The sequence below is a fragment of the Oncorhynchus tshawytscha genome, linkage group LG09 (genome assembly GCF_018296145.1).
Source record: "Oncorhynchus tshawytscha isolate Ot180627B linkage group LG09, Otsh_v2.0, whole genome shotgun sequence".
Lineage (NCBI taxonomy): Eukaryota > Metazoa > Chordata > Actinopteri > Salmoniformes > Salmonidae > Oncorhynchus > Oncorhynchus tshawytscha.
The window spans coordinates 49,688,275-49,710,741 of NC_056437.1; the positions used below are offsets into that span (position 1 = coordinate 49,688,275).

At 42.5% G+C, this 22,467-nt stretch overlaps 1 protein-coding gene across 4 annotated transcripts in view; it reads left to right on the top strand.

Moving 5' to 3' along the window:
- The window catches only part of LOC112258076 (protein Aster-B-like), a 102,244-nt gene that overhangs the window by 64,343 nt on the left and 15,434 nt on the right, over positions 1-22,467 (top strand). For 3 of the 4 annotated variants that reach the window (XM_042326980.1, XM_042326981.1, XM_042326982.1), the window contains 2 exons: positions 4,984-5,004; positions 22,038-22,122. In XM_042326980.1, the coding sequence (XP_042182914.1) occupies positions 4,984-5,004; positions 22,038-22,122 (106 nt within the window). Of the gene's footprint in view, positions 1-4,983; positions 5,005-13,668; positions 15,742-22,037; positions 22,123-22,467 lie in introns of those variants that run through there. The other variant, XM_042326983.1, reaches the window with a different exon arrangement.

Below are 22,467 nucleotides of genomic sequence, written 5' to 3' on the forward strand. Positions count from 1 at the left end.
AGTGAAGTCTGTTCTGTGGTGTTTTGTAGCATTGCTGTGGTACCAGGACAGACCCCGAGCATGAGTATTTGAAGGCATGTACGCACACACACACATACACACAGATGCACACGCACACTACTTCGCCTCCCACCAACCACCACTAACTTGTAATACTTTCTGAACAAGCTAACATATGGAAGTGGAAAAGTTTAAATCTATATTTTTGGGGTGTTTTGACACTTTATTCAGACAGTGCTAAAAATGATGTGGGGAGACAGGAGAGTGGGAGAAACAGTGTAAAGAGTGGATGCAGGGATTGGACCGTGGTCTCCAGTGGGGAGTTGTACATGTGACATGTGCCAGGGAGTGTTACCGGTACACCATGGCTCGGCACATAGAAGGGGAAAAAGTAATAGACATTCACCGTTGTTCACTGTCCTCTTAGTTGGAGGAGCACACACTTGTATCTTCAGCCTCTCCAGCCTCTGAGTTAGAACAAATGGGACACAAGGAACATAATCGAAAGCCTCAAACAGGCTTGACTCCCTTTTGGAACACCATAACAGCTACCGACAAACCATCCACATTCCAACTCTGTCATTCCTTCCAGTATATGTCTTAATGTATGTAATATGCAGTGCCTTCAGAAGGTTTTCACACCTCTTGTCTTTTTCTACATTTTGTTGTGTTACAGCCTGAATTTAAAATGAGATTTTGTGTCACTGATCTACACACAATACCCCATAATGTCAAAGTGGAATTGTTTTCCACAAGTTTCTACAATTGAGTCAATAAGTATTCAACCCTTTTGTTATGGCAAAGCCTCAATACGTTTTAGAGTAAAAATTTGCTTAACAAGTCAAATAAGTTGCATGTCAAATAGTAAGGTTTAACCGGATTTTGAATGAGTACCCCATCTCTGTACCCTTCAGTCAAACTGTCACGTTCTTTCAAAATCGAACCCAGAAGCAGACCAGGACAAGGAGAGTAGGAAGAAGGTGAGTATTTATTTACAAGTGAATGTGAATGGGTAGATATATCCAGGTGGCCTAGCGGGCAGCGGTGGTGAGTTGATGGGAGTAATAGGTGGATCCAATGGGGTAGCGGAATCCTCCGACGACCAGGCGGGAATGGGGTAAATGATCCGGGTGAGTAACTGAAGACAGAACAAACGGAGGTAAGTTTAAGGCAAGCAATACGTAAAAAACAACTAAACAAATTCTATCCAACTTGAGGCTGATACTATGGCACAACATACTGTTCATGGCTAACGATCCGGCAGGGAATGGATGTCAGGTCAGAGCTTTGGAAGGGGAGAGGTGATGATCAGGACAGGTGTGCAGATTACTGATGGGATACAGGTGCGGGTGAACATTGATCTCCCAACAAGCTAATTCGCCCGGCAACCAGACAGGATGCGTTCCAGGACACCGGAAACACACTCCAGGACAGAAACACAGGCAAACACAGACTCAGGAAGCGGGATTCGTGACACAAACAGTGAATGTCAAGCACCAATCCAACCACAAAGACGATGGAGGTTTTCCAATGCCTCACAAAGGAGGGCACCTATTGGTAGATGGGTAAAAAAAAAACATATCCCTTTGAGCATGGTGAAGTTATGAATTACTCTTTTAGATGGTGTATCAATACACCCAGTTACTACAAAGATACAGGCGTTATTCCTAACTGAGTTGCTGGAGAGGCAAGAAACCGCTCTGAAATTTCACAATGAGGCAAATGGTGATTTTAAAACAGTTGCAGAGTTTATTGGCTGTGATAGGAGAAAACTAAAGATGGATCAACAACATTGTAGTTACTCCACAATACTAAACTAAATGACAGAATGAAATGAAGGAAACATGTACAGAATACAAATATTCCAAAAGATGCATCATGTTATGCGTATGCTTGTCATCGGCAAGGACTAGTGTTTTAGGATAAAAAGAAACGGATCTGAGCTAAGCACAGGAAAAATAATAATGGGCAAATATTGTACAATCCAGGTGTGAAAAGCTCTTAGAGACTTACCCAGAAGGTCTTACAGCTGTAATCGCTGCCAAATGTGATTCGACAAATGTATTTATTCAGGGGGTTGAATACTTATCGAATCAAGATAAATTCATTTTTTATTTTCAATGAATTCAACAAAAGAAAAATAACATTTCTTCCACTTTGACATTACAGAGTATTTTGTCGAGATCGTTGACCAAAAAAAAAGATAACTACTTTCCGAAGGCACTGCATGTCTGTACGTGTCGTCTTAACTCTCTCGTCTCTCATTTGCATGACCGCTTTTGTCTGTGTGTTTTTCTTTCCAGTATGACAGACTAAAACTGATTAAAGTAAGCGCTCATCTTTTCTTTAACCCTCCATTAGCCCTCTGAAACCTCCAAGGCCCTCTTAATCTTGACCCCTGCTTGTGACCATATTTCACCTCACCGCCTAGCTCAAACCTACTTGTCCTTGCTTCAGTGTGCTCCAAACATGAATCTCCTAGCGGGTGTAACTGGTTACAATGAGGTCATTATGACGTCATGGTTAGGTTGCGTACTCGTTGTTGGACATCCACTCCCTTTTCATCTTTTTTTCTTTATTGGGGAGGTATTGAGCTAAATGAGATGTAAGGAGAAACATAATTGAAAGTTGCAGGGCAGGTTTTACAACCCATGCTGTCAGCAGCACTACCACTGGACCAGACTCCAGAACTTTTTTAGTCTTTAATGACCTCATCATGGTTGTAACAGAGACCAGTTGGTTGTAGTCTGGTTATAGGATGTTTTCTCAACTACAAAACAAGTTAACAACCAGAAAAAATCATCAAAGGGATGTTGAAGTTCGGTTGTTTTATGTGTAATATGGATGATTCATTTGTAATAGAATATTTTTTTACACAATTGAAGGCAGCTCATTGTAAGCTGCTATCATAAGAGGCCTTCATACATACAGTTGAAGTCAGAAGTTTACATACACCTTAGCGAAATACATTTAAACTCAGTTTTCACAATTACTGACATTTAATCCTAGTAAAAATTAACTGTCTTAGGTCAGTTAGGATCACCACTTTATTTTAAGAATGTGAAATGTCAGAATAATAGTAGAGAGAATGATTTATTTCAGCTTTTATTTCTTTCATCACATTCCCAGTGGGTCAGAAGTTTACATACTAATTGAGTGTATTTGGTAGCATTGCCTTTACATTGTTTAACTTGGGTCAAACGTTTCAGGTAGCCTTCCACAAGCTTCCCACAATAACTTGGGTGAATTTTGGCCCATTCCTCCTGACAGAGCTGGTGTAACTGAGTCAGTTTTTTAGGCCTCCTTGCTCGCACACGCTTTTTCAGTTCTGCCCACAAATTTTCTATAGGATTGAGGTCAGGGCTTTGTGATGGCTACTCTAATACTTTCACTTTGTTGTCCTTAAGCCATTTTGCCACAACTTTGGAAGTATGCTTAGGGTAATTGTCCATTTGGAAGACCCATTTGCAACCAAGCTTTAACTTCCTGACTGATGTCTTGAGATGTTGCTTCAATATATCCACATAATTTTCCTCCCTCATGGTGCCATCTATTTTGTGAAGTGAACCAGTCCTTCCTGCAGCAAAGCACCCCACAATATGATGCTGCCACCCCCTTGCTTCACGGTTGGGATGGTGTTCTTCGGCTTGCAAGCCTCCCCCTTTTTCCTCCAAACATAACGATGGTCTTTATGGCCAAACAGTTATATTTTTGTTTCATCAGAACAGAGGACATTTCTTCAAAAAGTACGATCTTTATCCCCTTGTGCAGTTGCAAACCGTAGTCTGGCATTTTTATGGTGGTTTTGGAGCAGTGGCTTCTTCCTTATTGAGCGGATTTTCTGGTTATGTCGATATTGGACTCGTTTTACTGTGGATATAGATACTTTTGTACCTGTTTCCTCCAGCATCTTCACAATGTCCTTTGCTGTTGTTCTGGGATTGTTTTGCACTTTTCGCACCAAAGTAAGTTCCTCTCTAGGAGACAGAACATGTTTCCTTCCTGAGCGGTATGAAGGCTGCGTGGTCCCATGGTGTTTATACTTGCGTAATATTGTTTGTACAGATGAACGTGGTACCTTCAGGCATTTGGAAATTGCTCCCAAGAATGAACCAGACTTGTGGATGTCTACAAATTATTTTCTGAGGTCTTGGCTGATTTCTTTTGATTTTCGCGTGATGTCAAGCAAAGAGGCACTGAGTTTGAAGGTATGCCTTGAAATACAACCCCATGTACAACTCCAATTGACTCAAATGATGTCAATTAGCCTATCAGAAGCTTCTAAAGCCATGACATCATTTTCTAAAGCCATGACATTCTAAAGCCATGACATCATTTTCCAAGCTGTTTAAAGGCACAGTCAACTTAGTGTATGTAAACTTCTGACACACTGGAATTGCGATACAGTGAATTATAAGTGAAATAATCTGTCTGTGATCAATTGCTTGTGTAATGCACAAAGTTGATGTTCTTACTGACTTGCCAAAACTATAGTTTGTTAACAAGAAATGTGTGTGGTTGAAAAACGAGTTTTAAAAATGAGTTGTAACTTCTGACTTCAACTGTATCTAGGATGCTCTATATTCCCTACATAGTGCACTGCTTTTGAGTAGAACCCTATGGACCCTGGTAAAAAGTAGTGCACTATAGGGAATATGGTGCCATTTAGGATGCACACCTAGTCTTAAAGTCTACTACAATATCATATATGGACAAGATCTCTTCTTATCAATAATTGAACTTTTGAGTGTCATCATTTCCCCCCAGTTATTAATATGCAGCCCATTGCTGCTCTCCTGTGGTGTATATGAGTATTGACTTTTATATTTACTTCTTACATACTTTTCTAAGGTTTTGTTAGCAGTGTGACAGGCTAGTATGTTATTCTGTATAAGTTGTGGAAGCTCTTTTGTGTGTGCACTAACCCATGTCTCATGTTTCTCATTTTTTTTGTCTCCTTCACCTTGATGTTTGTAACCACAGAAAAGCCAGAGCTGGTACAACGTAAGTCTCTCTACCTCTTCTCCGACCTCTTCTGGATGAGCTGTTTTTTTTACTGTGTGTGATATGTTGCATGTTTCGTTGACACAGTGGGTTGGAGCAAGGCGCTTGCATTTGTGAGTTTGATTCCCACATTTTGTGTGCGTGTGTGTGTGTGTGTGTGTGTGTGTGTGTGTGTGTGTGTGTGTGTGTGTGTGTGTGTGTGTGTGTGTGTGTGTGTGAAGTTGCTTGGGATAAAAGCATCTGTTAAAATTACCATTATGACCATGTATACAGTATTTCAAAGTGATATGGGTAAGACAGGTCTTCATGTGGTCTGACTGTGTTGTACTTTGTCCGTTGATTGATGGCTGACTGTTAGGTATCATGCTATACCTCATCTTTCTTCGAATGCTGCTATTGGCTGAGCATGAGAACGGTTATCATTTTTAACAAAGGATGAAAGAGTTTGAATTCTGTTGACTTGCAACCCAAGAACACCCACAACCAACATGAAGCAAAAGGTGTGACACATTTTCCCATTTTAAACAGATATTTCTGAGGCAGGCAATCTCATGTTGAATGATTTGATGTGAATGAATGATGTGCTGTATGGACACCTCACCTAGGCTTCTTTGCTTCTTCTCCATATATCATTTTAAAATAGAAGTCATGGGGAAACCAATAGAGAGAACAGTTGCTATGCAGATTTGAAAAGACCTGCCTTTGAAGCACTTCCCCTACAAATTATCTATCAGCACATACCTGGTAATGATTACATTCATTATTCATATGAAATTATGAATTCACTTTTAATAAATGAAAATCACGGCTCATTGAAATGCCATTAAAGTAAACATGAACATTTCCTCAATTGCGATTCACCTGGTGAATAGGGAATACACATTTAACAATGGAGTTGCCTCGTGGTATATTTTTCCCTTGGGAAATGGAGAGAGATTGGAGACAAAGGACATTCAGTATGAGACGACGTTGTTCTGTCATGTTTTCTGTGTGTGTATGTATGTGTTTGCATGCTTTTATGTCTGTGTATATGTGTGTGTGTGTGCTGAATACGTTTGTGTATGCATCTGACTGCAACCATGGCCTGTGTGCCCTTGGACTGCAGATAAGCAGTGAAGCTGACAAAAGGTCCATTGTGGAGCGATCAGTCGATCGCCCCACCACCCTCTGATGAATCAAGCTGACTTTTGTTCTGTGTATCAGGACTGCGTCCCAAATGACACCCTATTCCCTACACAGTGCAATACTTTTGACCAGTGTCTCTTGTCCCCTGGTCAAAAGTAGTGCACTATAGAGAATGGGGTGCAATTTGGGGTGCAATCACTGAATGAGCCTGATCAATGCAGATCCAACCCCATGACTAGAATTACCAGCCTCAGTCATTCCCACGCCTGCCTTTTTCTGTTTTTAGTTACCAAGTCTGCAGTATATTATATGGACATTACTGTGTATTTGAATTCTCATGTACTGTATGAGCTGTGCTGACTATCAGTATTTGTCCAATAACAAATGCTTGTTTCTGTTGTCCGTTGTATTACAGTGTGCCGGATTTAGTTAATGCTGGTGAAGATGTAGTGCGATGCACTTCCTGTTTCTGAATATCAACAGGAAGTGTGAATTAGGATGATGTGAATTAGGGACACTGTTTTTTCAGTGTCAGAGGAGAGTTGAGTTGTTAGTCCATTGAACAAACATGGTAGCCTACATCTGTACTTTACATTTCGTGCTGTCTGTCACCTTTGGGCCTTTGGTGGTGTAGTAAGACTGGGTTTGCACTCCAGCAATGTTCTCCTCAGCAAAACATCACTGACGCTTGAGTAAAATGACAAATTCTTGCGTACACCGAAATCTCAGTGCTTCATGTGGTGTGCAGTGAAGTCACAAAGCAGAATTTAGGATATAGGATACAATAGGATTATGCTATCCTATCCTCATTATGAGGATAGGATACATTATGAGGGAAGAGGTGCTGTCATGCAGAGAAACTGCACAGTTCTCACTTTATCCCCTTTTTCTTTTACCGTTTCTTTTCCCCTTCATTTCTCTGGCTGTGTGGAGAGGTCTGTGTTTCTTAGACCTCGTGGTCATAATGTATCCTATCCTCATAATGTATCCTATCCTCATAATGTATCCTCATAATGTATACTATCCTCATAATGTACCCTATCCTCATAATGTATCCTATCCTCATAATGTAGCCTATCCTCATAATGTATCCTATCCTCATAATGTATCCTATCCTCATAATGTATCCTCATAATGTATCCTATCCTCATAATGTATCCTATCCAAATAATGTATCCTATCCTCATAATGTATCCTATCCTCATAATGTATCCTCATAATGTATCCTATCCTCATAATGTAGCCTATCCTCATAATGTATCCTATCCTCATAATGTATCCTATCCTCATAATGTATCCTATCCTCATAATGTGTCCTATCCTCATAATGTATCCTATCCTCATAAGGTAGCCTATTCTCATAATGTAGCCTATCCTCATAATGTATCCTATCCTCATAATGTATCCTCATAATGTATCCTATCCTCATAATGTATCCTATCCTCATAATGTATCCTCATAATGTATCCTATCCTCATAATGTATCCTATCCTCATAATGTATCCTATCCTCATAATGTAGCCTATCCTCATAATGTATCCTATCCTCATAATGTATCCTCATAATGTATCCTATCCTCATAATGTATCCTATCCTCATAATGTAGCCTATCCTCATAATGTATCCTATCCTCATAATGTAGCCTATCCTCATAATGTATCCTATCCTCATAATGTAGCCTATTCTCCTCGGCGTACACATCCCAGACAAACTAAAATGGTCCACCCACACAGACAGTGTGGTGAAGAAGGCGCAACAGCGCCTCTTCAACCTCAGCAGGCTGAGGAAATGTAGCCTGTCACCTAAAACCTTGGCAAACTTTTACAGATGCACAATTGAGAGCATCAGGCTGTATCACAACCTGGTATGGCAACTGCACCACCCTCAACCACATGGCTCTCCAGAGGGTGGTGCGGTCTGCACAACACATCACTAGGGGTCAAATTACCTGCCCTCCATTAAACCTACAGCACCCGACGTCACAGGAAGACCAAAAAGATTATCAAGGTCAACAACCACCCAAACCAGTCTGTTCACCCTGCTACCATCCAGAATGCAAGGTACATCAAAGCTGGGACCGAGAGACTGAAAAACAGCTTCTATCTCAAGGCCATCAGACTGCTAAACAGTAATCAGTAACTCAGAGAGGCTGCTGCCTACATTGAGACCCAATAACTGGCCACTGTAATAAATGGTCACTAGTCACGAACATATTGAGAGACGGACCAAGGCCATTGAGTTCCACAACTTTATTTTTAGTGAAACTTAAAACAAACCAAGACACAAACAACAACCATGCGGTGCAACATGCACTCACTCAAAAACAATATCCCACAAAGCAGGTGGGAACAGGGAACCCTTAAGTATGATCCCCAATCAGAGACAACGAACATCAGCTGCCTCTAATTGGAAACCATACCAAGAGCACCAACATAGAAATATATAACCTAGAACACCCCCTAGTCACACCCTGACCTACTACACCATAGAGAACCAAGGGCTCTCTATGGTCAGTGCGTGACAGTCACTTTAAACAATGCCACTTTAAATAATGCCACTTTAATAATATTTACATTTCTTACAATACTCATATCATATGTATATACTGTATTTTATACCATCTATTGCACCTTGCCTATGCTGCTCGGCCATCGCTCATCCATATATTTATATGTACATATTCACCCCTTTATATTTGTGTGTATTAGGTAGTTATTGGGGAATTGTTAGATAATACTGCACTGTCGGAACTAGAAGCACAAGCATTTTGCTACACTCACATTAACATCTGCTAACCATATGTATGTGACCAATAAAATGTGATTTAATTTGATTTGATTTAATGTAGCCAATCCTCATAATGTATGCTATCCTCATAATGTATCCTATCCTCATAATGTATCCTATCCTCAAAATGTATCCTATCCTCAAAATGTATCCTATCCTCAAAATGTATCCTATCCTCATAATGTATCCTATCCTCATAACGTAGCCTATCCTCATGTAGCCTATCCTCATGTGGCCTATCCCATCAGGAGGCTAAAAAGATTTGGGCCTGGGCCCTCAGATCCTCAGAAAGTTCTACAGCTGCACAATTGAGGGCATCTTGACGGGTTGCATCACCGCTTGGTAAGGAAACTGCAAGGCACCCGGCCGCAAGGCGCTACAGAGGGTGGTAGTGCATCACTGGGGCCGAGCTCCCTGCCATCCAGGACCTTTATACCAGGCGGTGTCAGAGACTCCAGCCAACCCATAGACTGTTCTCTATGCTACCGCACGGCAAGCGTTTACCAGTCCACCAAGTCTGGAACCAAAAGGACAATTAACAGCTTCTACCCCCAAGCCATAAGACTGCTAAACAAGACTGCTAAATAGATAATCAAATGGTTACCTGGACTACCTGCATTGACCCTTTTTTGTACTAACAACTTGTACTGGCTCTATGCACACACACTGGACTCTACCCACACACTGGACTCTACCCACACACTCACACATACTTACTGACACCCCAACACACACACTGGACTCTACCCACACACTCACACATACTTACTGACACCCCAACACACACACGCATACACACACTGGACTCTACCCACACACTCACACATACTTACTGACACCCCAACACACACACGCATACACACACTGGACTCTACCCACACACTCACACATACTTACTGACACCCCAACACACACACGCATACACACACTATACATACGCCCACACACACACAACACGTGCACACATGCATACTGAAGCCACACACACACACACTTTCATATTTACCACATACGATGCTGCTACTATCTATTATCTATCCTATTGTCTAGTCACTTTACACCTACCTATATTTATTCTGAACCAAAATATAAATGCAACATGTAAAGTGTTGGACCTAATGAATTAATTTCAATTGTAAAAAACCCTTGCTGTGTGTCTCTCCGACATTTGTAACATTGTTTCAATGTTCAAATTCCATCTCCAGCTGTCCCATAGTAATGAATGTGTCGGGAGTTGGGACAAGACAGACAGGCAGACAGCGTTTCTCAGCCAGTCGAAGTCATGAATCAGCTGGCATAATTTTTAATGGATATATACAAAGAAATGTCAATTGAAGAAAGGTCAAATGAAATGAAGTGCAGCTATTTTGCAGTCTTTCCAGCTTCAGTTTGAAGTGATTGTGTTAGCTGTGTTGGCTAGCTCCTCTGAACAACAGTGTCCTGACGAGAGAACACATTTTCTATGCCAGGCGAAATCGTGCCTCATTAGCTCATTGTTATGGATGTATCCAAATAAATGTCACTAGAAAACAGCTTAAACAAGTGCAAATGCAGCTACTGTTGTTATTCTGGCTGCACTGTTTGATGTGACTGTAAATTAGATATTGTTGGCTAGCTAGCAAGCAAGGGATAAGAATGTTGCCAGCCAATTTGGCAATGGAACATTTGGAATGAACAACTAGGTCGCGTCCATAGATACAGAACAAAAAGACTGAATGTCTGGGTCGAGTCTCCAGCAACCAAACCGATAGAACGAACGACCAACCGGTTTGGGTAGCAACCCTAGATTTGTGACAGGACTGACAATATCTTGTGTAAGGATGAAATAGTATGAATAAATTCATCAAAATATATTTCAAATATGAAAATATGTCCATAATTATTTGCATATGTTGGTTACCCGTTGTATAAAAGTGTTGGTTACCCGTTGTATAAAAGTGTTGGTTACCTGTTGTATAAAAGTGCTGGTTACCCGTTGTATAAAAGTGTTGGTTACCCGTTGTATAAAAGTGCTGGTTACCCATTGTATAAAAGTGTTGGTTACCCGTTGTATAAAAGTGTTGGTTACCCGTTGTATAAAAGTGTTGGTTACCCGTTGTATAAAAGTGTTGGTTACCCGTTGTATAAAAGTGTTGGTTACCCGTTGTATAAAAGTGTTGGTTACCCGTTGTATAAAAGTGCTGGTTACCCGTTGTATAAAAGTGTTGGTTACCCGCTGTATAAAAGTGTTGGTTACCCGTTGTATAAAAGTGTTGGTTACCCGTTGTATAAAAGTGCTGGTTACCCGTTGTATAAAAGTGTTGTTTACCCGTTGTATAAAAGTGTTGGTTACCCGTTGTATAAAAGTGTTGGTTACCCGTTGTATAAAAGTGTTGGTTACCCGTTGTATAAAGGTGTTGGTTACCCGTTGTATAAAAGTGTTGGTTACCTGTTGTATAAAAGTGCTGGTTACCCGTTGTATAAAAGTGTTGGTTACCCGTTGTATAAAAGTGCTGGTTACCCGTTGTATAAAAGTGTTGGTTACCCGTTGTATAAAAGTGTTGGTTACCCGTTGTATAAAAGTGTTGGTTACCCGTTGTATAAAAGTGTTGGTTACCTGTTGTATAAAAGTGTTGGTTACCCGTTGTATAAAAGTGCTGGTTACCCGTTGTATAAAAGTGTTGGTTACCCGTTGTATAAAAGTGTTGGTTACCCGTTGTATAAAAGTGTTGGTTACCCGTTGTATAAAAGTGCTGGTTACCCGTTGTATAAAAGTGTTGGTTACCCGTTGTATAAAAGTGTTGGCTACCCGTTGTATAAAAGTGATTGTGGATATATTGGCACGGTGCCAATATCTTCAAAACACCGACTTCGAGGGCATTATCACTGAAAAACACAAAACACAGTCAACTATAATAAGCACATTCTTCGTTATTAAAACCTATCACCACTGCCTGAACTGCCCTAGGGACACATCTATTCGAAATGTATTTTGGAGATCATTCCAAACATGTGAAGCAAGAAAACTAAAGGCTGACTTCCAAAGGAGTCTCAAGAGTTAGCCAACCCTGTGAATGGGTTTGATAACAAACCATTTTTTAAATATTAAAAGTGAAGTTAGATAAGTCAGCTAACTTGTCACCTTGAATCTGAACAGTGAAGTTAGGTAAGTGGGAAGCTTGTAGAACAGGGCTCTGTAAATAAAAATAAACGGAAGGATGTGATCTGTGTGACTTCACAGAGGTAACAAAAAAAAAGGATCGGTATGTAAGCATTTCACTGTTCTTCTACACCTGTTGTATACAAAGCTTATGACAAATAAAATGGGTTTTGATTTGAAACACACCCAGTCAATAGACAAGCTGTAGTTGACTATGGCTGCCCGTCTATCATAGGGTTGTTCACGCAGCCTAAAATAGCATATTGTTCCAGGTGCATAGTGGAAAAAACATATTGTTTCTAGTCTCCGCAATGTGTTCAATGGACCTTGACTTCAACCATTCTATCATTGGCGGTCTGAACAGAAAGAAAAGGGGAGAGGAGATGCACCCAGTCACCCCACATGCACCCAGTGACAATGATATATGTAGGCTATTACCCTACGCACTGAGTCATGTTCAGTAGAGGGAAAACATTTTAAAACAGAGTGAAACGTGGAGGGACCTCTTACACTTGTCCATTAAGACGCACTCCTTTTCATTTTTCTATTTCAAAACGGTTTTGCCACAGTGTGTCTGACCTGAACACGTCCCTGGTTCCTTTGGGTAACGTCACAGGGAGACTGCAAGGTCTCAGCCAGATGTTTGTGTGGGGGAGACGAGGGGGAGACGAGAGAGGGCGAAGGTGGAGAGTCAGGTTGGGGGGGGCAGTGTAGCTGCATGAATCACCTTTCTGGTATGAGTGTAGGCGCCACCAACAGCCCTAACTCCAAATCCCCGTCCATCAGAGGGTCTTTGGAGTTCATTCACCCCATGTCCTGAGAGATAGGGAGTGGGAGGGAGAGAAAAAGATTTGGAGAAAGGGAGCGATCTGGCTGGGGAGTTGTCCTTGGCAATACTACAATGTTTACACTATAGATAAAACACACACACACAAATACATACAATGGGTACTTCTGTGTGCTGCTCTCTCTCTCTGCACACAAAACCTCTGAATTCATGGTTGCCTCCCTCACGTTTCCAGGAAAATAAATTCACACTGTGTATCATAAGAGGAAAAACACACACACACACACATTGATTCCTGTGTATCCTCTGGGTCTTCACATAGAGACCTATAGGGGTCAACTCAGTTCATTGAGGAGGCAAAGAAAGGGCTTTTTCAAGGAAGTCAATTGGTTCTCTAAACTTCCTGAAGTGTTGTTGTGATGTGTTGGGCCACCATGGGGTGGGCTAGAAACAGGCTTTCTGACAGGCTGAGAAGGAGGGAGAGAGGGAGGGACTGGACAAGGAGGAGGAGAGGGAGAAAGGTTTTTGGACGGGATTCATACCCATAAAACCATACAGGCACCCACGGCAGGCACAAACAAGCACACTGCTCAAAACACGCACACACTCACATTGCAGAAACACACAGACACACTCAAACTCACTCCTGCTGCACTCAAGTACCCCTCTACACCCACCCCACCCACTGGGTTACGACCCTCCCATTTCCCCTCTCTCTCTTTCTCTCTTTCTCTCTTTCTCTTTTCTTTCTCTCCCTTAACACAAAAACACACTCACACACTCGCTCCTCCTACACAGCTTTTTTGTTATAAAGCAGAGAGAGAGAGAGCGCAATTTCAGCAGTAGGACTAGAGTCCTGGTATGAGCTCTGTTGTGGTTTGCCTGGTCAGTAGTGTGCAGTGGTTCGTGTGGTCAGTCACAGGGTTTACACTCTGTCCTGGGATGCACTGTTGACCACTTTCATTGATGAGTAGCTGGCCCTTCACTGGACAAGCTAAAGCATCCCAGACTGGCCAAGAGGATTTTTCGGTTTTCTGCCCTCTCACTGAGGACAAAGACTTTGTGTGTGTGTGTGTGTGTGTGTGTCTGTTTTCACACATTGGAATACGACTGAGAGTGAGAGAAGGAGCGAGAGCGAGAGGCGACTGCTCTTTTTGTTTCGGGATTATATTTTGATTTGCTCAATTGGATTTTTAGATGTTGAGACTGCTTGAGCTGGGCTTGTATGGTTTCTCGGTGTCCGTGTGGAAAGATGTACTTTTTTCCCCCTCCATGTGGATTGTGTTTGTTTTGATATGTTGGGATAAATATTGCTTTTGGGAAATCATTTGAGGAGACCGTGCCTTTCTACAGCACCTTTGGAGGTATCGCTCTCTGAAATTACTTTGGGGATGACGGCAGTGTCTTAGCTCCCTAGGTTTCTCTATCCTGGACGTAGAAGATGGCTCTAAACTCCATGTGAAGAGGACTGTTTTAAACCAACGTCTTAAAAGCAACGCTGGTCCACCCATTGATTCCAGACTACAAAGCATTGTTGCATTTTCCTCTGAAATCTTTAACTGACTGGAGGCTTGTCCTGTGTCTGTCCCAGGTGTTAACCTCGTCTTAACCCGGGTTAAACTTGGTCCTGACTTGGTCTTAGACAGTTCTTAACCCGGACCAACCGGTGCACCTGGTGCTCAACTGGCCTCTCAAGACTTACGAGGGGGATCAACTTTCCACAAAAACAGGAACAGAGAGAGAGGGTGGAGGGTGGGGGACATTCCCATTCCAGAAAAAGGGGTCTCCTGCTTTCCTGAGTGTAAATACATTTCTCAGCTTACATTGTGGACACATGCCTAACTGTACTTTATGGATTTATCAGAGTAATTATTGACACTGGCTGTCATCTGGAGTTCTTGCCATCTCCCAGCCTGGACTTTTAGCTGGAGAAAGGAGTAGCCTTCCGCTTGCCACTGGTCACCAGGGTTTACATGAGTTACATTTCAGACATGAATGTGGGTGTGTGTGTGATAGCAGGGACACCTATAGTTTCTAGGTTCTACTGTTTTTGGAGCGTTAGGAAACGTTCACACTCCTTCGTTCTTGAGTACTGAGTTGTGAAATATGCTGTTAATAAATCTGTCTTTTTAAGTTATGCTCCGCACCAAAGCTCTGCTAGCAACCTGTGGTGGTCGACCTGTAGTTGTGACAGATATCGTTCCAGATAGCTCTGGTTCCCACTGCTCTCTGGGAGGGTTCAGAGACGTGTTGTATTATTTCTGACCATACCAGAGGAGAGAGAAGGGGGGGAGATAGAGAGGGAGGGGCTGATGACAAACAACCACTCCCCCGAGGGCTGAGGTTACTGTAGGTCAACAGCAGCATCGACACTGTGTGTGTGTGTGTGCATCCGAATGTGTGTGCGCGTCTAAGGGAGCAATCAGAATCATAAAAAAAGCCTAAAAAACCTAAAAAAACACTTGGCTCTCAGAGACGGCAAAGAATTCCACTCCGACGACAAAGGGGGAATACCAGACCAGCACCGACCACTCTCCAGGCTTAGAGACACTGCTCACACCTCTGACCAGAGAAAAGAGAGAAAGAAAATAAGAGGGAGGGGAGGGGTGAGAGCCAAAAGAACATGGAGGCCCAGGCCATGGATATTTCAGTCAGCATGGACACAGAGACAGAGAATGGGACAGACTGGGAGTGTCTGTCTGACTGGGAGGTTATCCCTCAGCCACAAGACGATGAGACCCAGGCCGAGGCCTGGGTCTGGGAGAATGGGTCAGAGACAGAGAATGGGACAGACTGGGAGTGTCTGTCTGACTGGGAGGCTATCCCTCAGCCACAAGACGATGAGACCCAGGCTGAGGCCTGGGAGACCTGGGACTGGGAGTCAGAGAGGGTCCCAGACGTAAGTCACCCTCCATTGAGCTGGGGTGGAGATGGGTGTGGGGGCGGAAGGGTGTTGGTGGTGGGGGTTACAGTTTGAGAATTCCAAGCGGATAATCTAGTCGGGGCTACCTCTGTGCTGTGCTGCAAAGTGACTTGTGGTCTACCGCGACCTGGTCGCGGTCATTATTTTGTACGGCTTTGGGGTTGAAACAGGATTGCTGAAGTGCAAGTGCAGTGAACCTCGAGGTTTCTCTAAACTCTTAACTCCCCAACTCATAAACTTCTCATCTCCCTGTTTAGAAAGTATCTAAATTCTCAAACCAGTGCATTAGAATCCAGTGCACTACTTTTGACCAGGGCCCATTTGGGACAGGACCTTAATTGCTCAGAGCGTTGCATAGCAATGAATCACTAGAGTTGTTTTGGTCTTTATATTTATTTAATTGTATTTATTGAACCTTTACTTAACTAGGCAAGCCAGTTAAGAACAAATTCTTATTTACAATGACAGCCTACCCCGGCCAAACCCTAACCCGGACGATGCTGGGACAATTGTGCACCGCCCTATGGGACTCCCAATCACGGCCGGTTGTGATACAACCTAAAACTGGACTGCGGTTAGCTACGGCTCCGTGGTTCAGAGCCAAGATGAAGATGAAGATGAAGGTGAAGATGTTTGACTTGTACTCTTTTCACATCAGTGTACTAGGGCCAAATGTATCAAGGGTCTCTGAGAATAAATTATTTTAGATCACAATTAATAAAATTGCATGGAGATGGGGGGACCTGTTCCTAGATCAGCACTCCTACTCTGTGATGCTTGTTAGATAATACATACGGCCCCTTGCCTGGTTTGGCGTCCGCCATAGTTTCTGGAACCGTGCTACAGAGGACACTGTAAAAGAAAAAAAAGGGGGCCATACGGTATTATCGGCACAATCGTGTTGAAAGGGTACAGCTCTGTCAGGAGCCATTTGAGACAAGCCCTGTGTGGAGAATGTATCAACATACTCTTAACAGTGAAGTGTGGATGGGCTTTCAGTACTCCAGTTGGTCCGATGTTTTATAAAGTGAGGCTGGTCTTTTCTAGAACCGTCTGCCTCAGAAAATACCTCAGTGATGAGCTAAATATCTGCTTGTTTGATAGCCCTGAATGTATTGTTTGATGCGTGATTTTCACCTCAATGATCAGCTACATATTTGAGCATGTAAGCTATAAGCTATAATATCCAATCACTAATACAGTGGGGCAAAAAAAGTATTTAGTCAGCCACCAATTGTGCAAGTTCTCCCACTTAAAAAGATGAGAGAGGCCTGTAATTTTCATCATGGGTACACTTCAACTATGACAGACAAAATGAGAAGAAAAAAATCCAGAAAATCACATTGTAGGATTTTTAATGAATTTATTTGCAAATTATGGTGGAAAATAAGTATTTGGTCAATAACAAAAGTTTCTCTCAATACTTTGTTATATACCCTTTGTTGGCAATGGCAGAGGTCAAACGTTTTCTGTAAGTCTTCACCAGGTTTTCACACACTGTTGCTGGTATTTTGGCCCATTCCTCCATGCAGATCTCCTCTAGAGCAGTGATGTTTTGGGGCTGTTGCTGGGCAACACAGACTTTCAACTCCCTCCAAAGATTTTCTATGGGGTTGAGATCTGGAGACTGGCTAGGCCACTCCACGACTTTGAAATGCTTCTAACAAAGCCACTCCTTCGTTGCCCGGGCGGTGTGTTTGGGATCATTGTCATGCTGAAAGACCCAGCCACGTTTCATCTTCAATGCCCTTGCTGATGGAAGGAGGTTTTCACTCAAAATCTCACGATACATGGCCCCATTCATTCTTTCCTTTACACGGATCAGTCTTCCTGGTCCCTTTGCAGAAAAACAGCCCCAAAGCATTAGGTTTCCACCCCCATGCTTCACAGTAAGTATGGTGTTCTTTGAATGCAACTCAGCATTCTTTGACCTCCAAACACGACGAATTAAGTTTTTACCAAAAAGTTATATTTTGGTTTCATCTGACCATATGACATTCTCCCAATCTTCTTCTGGATCATCCAAATGCTCTCTAGCAAACTTCAGACGGGCCTGGACATGTACTGGCTTAAGCAGGGGGACACGTCTGGCACTGCAGGATTTGAGTCCCTGGCGGCGTAGTGTGTTACTGATGGTAGGCTTTGTTACTTTGGTCCCAGCTCTCTGCAGGTTCACTAGGTCCCCCCGTGTGGTTCTGGGATTTTTGCTCACCGTTCTTGTGATCATTTTGACCACACGGGGTGAGATCTTGCGGGGAGCCCCAGATCGAGGGAGACTATCAGTGGTCTTGTATGTCTTCCATTTCCTAATAATTGCTCCCACAGTTGATTTCTTCAAACCAAGCTGCTTACCTATTGCAGATTCAGTCTTCCCAGCCTGGTGCAGGTCTATAATTTTGTTTCTGGTGTCCTTTGACAGCTCTTTGGTCTTGGCCATAGTGGAGTTTGGAGTGTGACTGTTTGTAGTTGTGGACAGGTGTCTTTTATACTGATAACAAGTTCAAACAGGTGCCATTAATACAGGTAACGAGTGGAGGACAGAGGAGCCTCTTAAAGAAGAAGTTACAGGTCTGTTACAGGTCTGTGAGAGCTAGAAATCTTGATTGTTTGTAGGCGACCAAATACTTATTTTCCACCATAATTTGCAAATAAATTCATTAAAAATCCTACAATGTGATTTTCTGGATTTTTTTTTCTCATTTTGTCTGTCATAGTTGAAGTGTACCTATGATGAATATTACAGGCCTCTCTCATCTTTTTAAGTGGGAGAACTTGCACAATTGGTGGCTGACTAAATACTTTTTTGCCCCACTGTATACACACTACATGACCAAAAGTATGTTGACACCTGTTCGGCGAACATCTAATTATAAAATCATGGACATTAATATGGAGTTGGTCCATATTGCTGCTATAAGAGCCTCCACTCTTCTGGGACGGCTTTTCACTAGATGTTGGAACATTGCTGCGGGGACTTGCTTCCATTCAGCCACAAGAGCATTATTGAGGTCAGGCACTGATGTTGGGCGATTAGGCCTGGCTCGCAGTCAGTGTTCCAATTCATCCCAAAGTGGTGAAATGGGGTTGACCTCAGGGTTCTGTGCAGGATCTTCAACACCGGTCTCGACTAACCATTTCTGTATGGGCCTCACAATGTGCACGGGGGCATTGTCATGCTGAAACAGCAACGGGCAGGTAGCGTTCTCCTGGCATCCGCCAAACCCAGATTCATCAGACTACCAGATGGTGAAGCGTTATTCATCACTCCAGAGAACGCGTTTCCATTGCTCAAGAGTCCAATGGCGGCGAGCGTACACCACTCCAGACGATGCTTGGCATTGTGCATGGCAATCTTAGGCTTGTGTGCGGCTGTTCGGCCATGGAAACCCGTTTCATGAAGCTCCTGATGAATGGTTATTGTGCTCACATTGCTTCCAAAGGCAGTTTGGAACTCGGTAGTGAGTGTTGCAACTGAGGACAGATTATTTTTATGCGTTCCAGCCGTCGGCGGTCCCGTTCTGTGAGCTTGTGTGGCCGACCACTTTGCGGCTGAGCCGCTCCTAGATGTTTCCACTTCACAATATCAGCACTCACAGTTCACCGGGGCAGCTCTAGCAGAGTAGAAATTTGACTAACTGATTTGTTGGAAAGGTGGTATTCAATGACAGTGCCACATTGAAAGTCACTGAGCTCTTCAGTAAGGCAATTCTACTGACAATGTTTGTCTATGGAGATTGCATGACTGTGTGCTCGATTTTATACACCTGTCTGCAAAGGTTGTGGCTGAAATAGCCAAATCCACTCATTTGAAAGGGTGTCCACATACTTTTGTATATATACAGTACCAGTCAAAAGTTTGGACACACATACTCATTCCATGGTTTTTCTTTATTTTTACTATTTTCTATGTTGTCGAAACTATGAAATAACAAATATGAAATCATGTAGTAACCAAAAACGTGTTAAACAAATCAGAATATATTTGAGATTTGAGATTCTAGCCACCCTTTGTCTTGATGACAGCTTTGCACACTCTTGGCATTCTTTCAGCCAGCTTCATGAGGTAGTGGAATGCATTTCAATTAACAGGTGTGCCTTGTTAAAAGTTAATTTGTGGAATTGTTTTCCTTCTTAATATGTTTGAGCCAATCATTTGTGTAGTAACAAGGTAGGGGTGGTATACAGAAGATAGTCCTATTTGGTAAAAGACCAAGTCCATATTATGGCAAGAACAGCTCAAATAAGCAAAGAGAAACGACAGTCCATCATTACTTTAAGACATGAAGATCAGTCAATCCATTCAATTTCCAAAATGTTTAAAGTTTCTTCAAGTGCAGTCGCAAAAACAATCAAGCGCTATGATGAAACTGTCTCTCATGAGGACCGCCACAGGAAAGGAAGACCCAGAGTTACCTCTGCTGTAGAGGATGAGTTCATTAGAGTTATTTACACCTCAGAAATTGCAGCCCAAATAAATGCTTCACAGAGTTCAAGCAACAGACATATCTCCATCTCAACTGTTCAGAGGAGAATGTGTGAATCAGGCCATGGTCGAAATCTGTCCAAATTTGAGATTTTTTGTTCCAACCGCCATGTCTTTGTGAGACGCAGAGTAGGTGAACAGATGATCTCGGCATGTGTGGTTCCCACCGTGAAGCATGGAGGAGGAGGTGTGATGGTGTGGGGGTGCTTTGCTGGTGACACTGTCTGTGATTTATTTAGAATTCAAGGCACACTTAACCAGCATGGCTAACACAGCATTCTGCAGCAATACGTCATCCCATCTAGTTTGAGCTTAGTGGGACTATCATTTGTTTTTCAACAGGACAATAACCAAACACACCTCCAGGCTGTGTAAGGGATATTTGACCAAGAAGGAGAGTGATGGAGTGCTGCATCAGATGACCTGGCCTCCACAATCAGCTGGCCTCCACAATCACCTGGCCTCAACCCAATTGAGATGGTTTGGGATGAGTTGGACCACAGAGTGAAGGAAAAGCAGCCAACAAGTGCTCAGTATATGTGGGAACTCCTTCAAGACTGTTGGAAAAGCATTCCAGGTGAAGCTGGTTGAGAGAATATCAAGAATGTGCAAAGCTGTCATCAAGGCAAAGGGTGGCTACTTTGAAGAATCTAAAATATATTTAGATTTGTTTAACACTTTTTTGGTTACTACATGATTCCATATGTCTTATTTCATAGTTTTGATGTCTTCACTATTATTCTACAATGTAAAAAAAATGTAAAAATAAAGAAAAATCCTTGAATGAGTTGGTGTCCAAACTTTTGACTGGTACTGTATATACTTGTCTCTATCCATATTCTTTCTCTTGTATCATCTGCTCTGAAAATGGTCTTATCACTCCTTACAAACTAATTACATTAGGCTCATAGGGTAGACCCATAGAGATGTACTAGAGAGCTCTTCTCCTATACCCGTAAAGGCCTCTTTTGTGACAGCATGCCCAGGGCCAATCTCCATTTTAAAGTGGTTGTACCCGCTATCCAACTGGGTGGCCAGCAAAGTAACACTAGCTTTAGTTCTAGGCCAATGGCGCTTACCTTACAGAGCACTGGGGTGGTTAGAGTGACCCAAGGTGGTGTGCATCCAGTCCACCACCATTACCACAACTCTGAGGGCTAGTTGGCTGCATTCCCTCCCTTTTCAGGCTAAAGAATGCAGTGTTTGTGTGTGGAGAGACAGGCAGACTGGGCAGTGGTCAGCAGCACTCTGGAAGAAAATGTGTTTATCTGAATCTCTCCTTTCAGTGAGAGGGAGAGAAATAGATACAGAGAGGCAGAGAGACAGAGGGGAAGAGAGACAGAGAGAAAGAGAGGGGGAACTCCAGCTGAAGCTGGGGTATTAGCATATTTTAGAGTGCTTGTTTAGTTTGTGATAGGAGGTTCTGGGTGACTTCATGCTCTGACAATTTGTAGGGAAAGAGAGGGCACACATTGTTTGAGTCAAGGCATGCAGTAGCCATGGTCAAATCACTGAATGGTAACTTTGAAAATCTACTGTAACAAGTCTACTACAATTTTCAGAAAAAATAAAAGATGTTCCCCTGTGTTGTGCCTACCTGGGCACAACCCATGATATTCAAATAATGAAATACGTTCACAGTTTGTTCGTTGCTATCGGTGGGGGGGATTACACTTGCTTGTGTTTATAAAATATTTTATGTGTGTATTTATATTAATGAGTAGACTACATTTGTGTAAATGGGTTGTCTCTCTCAATGTGTTTTATGTTATCCCTCTCCCCGTTGCAGGTATTGAGTCCCACGTATAAGCAGCGCAATGAGGACTTCAGAAAACTCTTCAAGCAGCTACCCGACTCAGAACGCCTCATTGTGGGTGAGTAAGATGGAATGATCAATGAAAAACTATACTGAACAAGAATATAAATGCAATAGGTAAAGTGTTTGTCCCATGTTTCATAAGCAGAAATAAAAGATTCCTGAAATGTTTCATACGCACAAAAAGCGTATTTCTCAAACATGTTGTGCACACATTTTTTACATCCCTGTTAGAGAGCATTTCTCCTTTGCAAAGATAATCCATCCACCTGACAGGTGTGGGATATCAAGAAGATGATTAAACAGCATGGTCATTACACAGGTGCACCTTGTGTTGGGGACAATAAAAGGCCACTCTAAAATTAGCAGTTTTGTCACACAACACGATGCCACAGATGTCTCA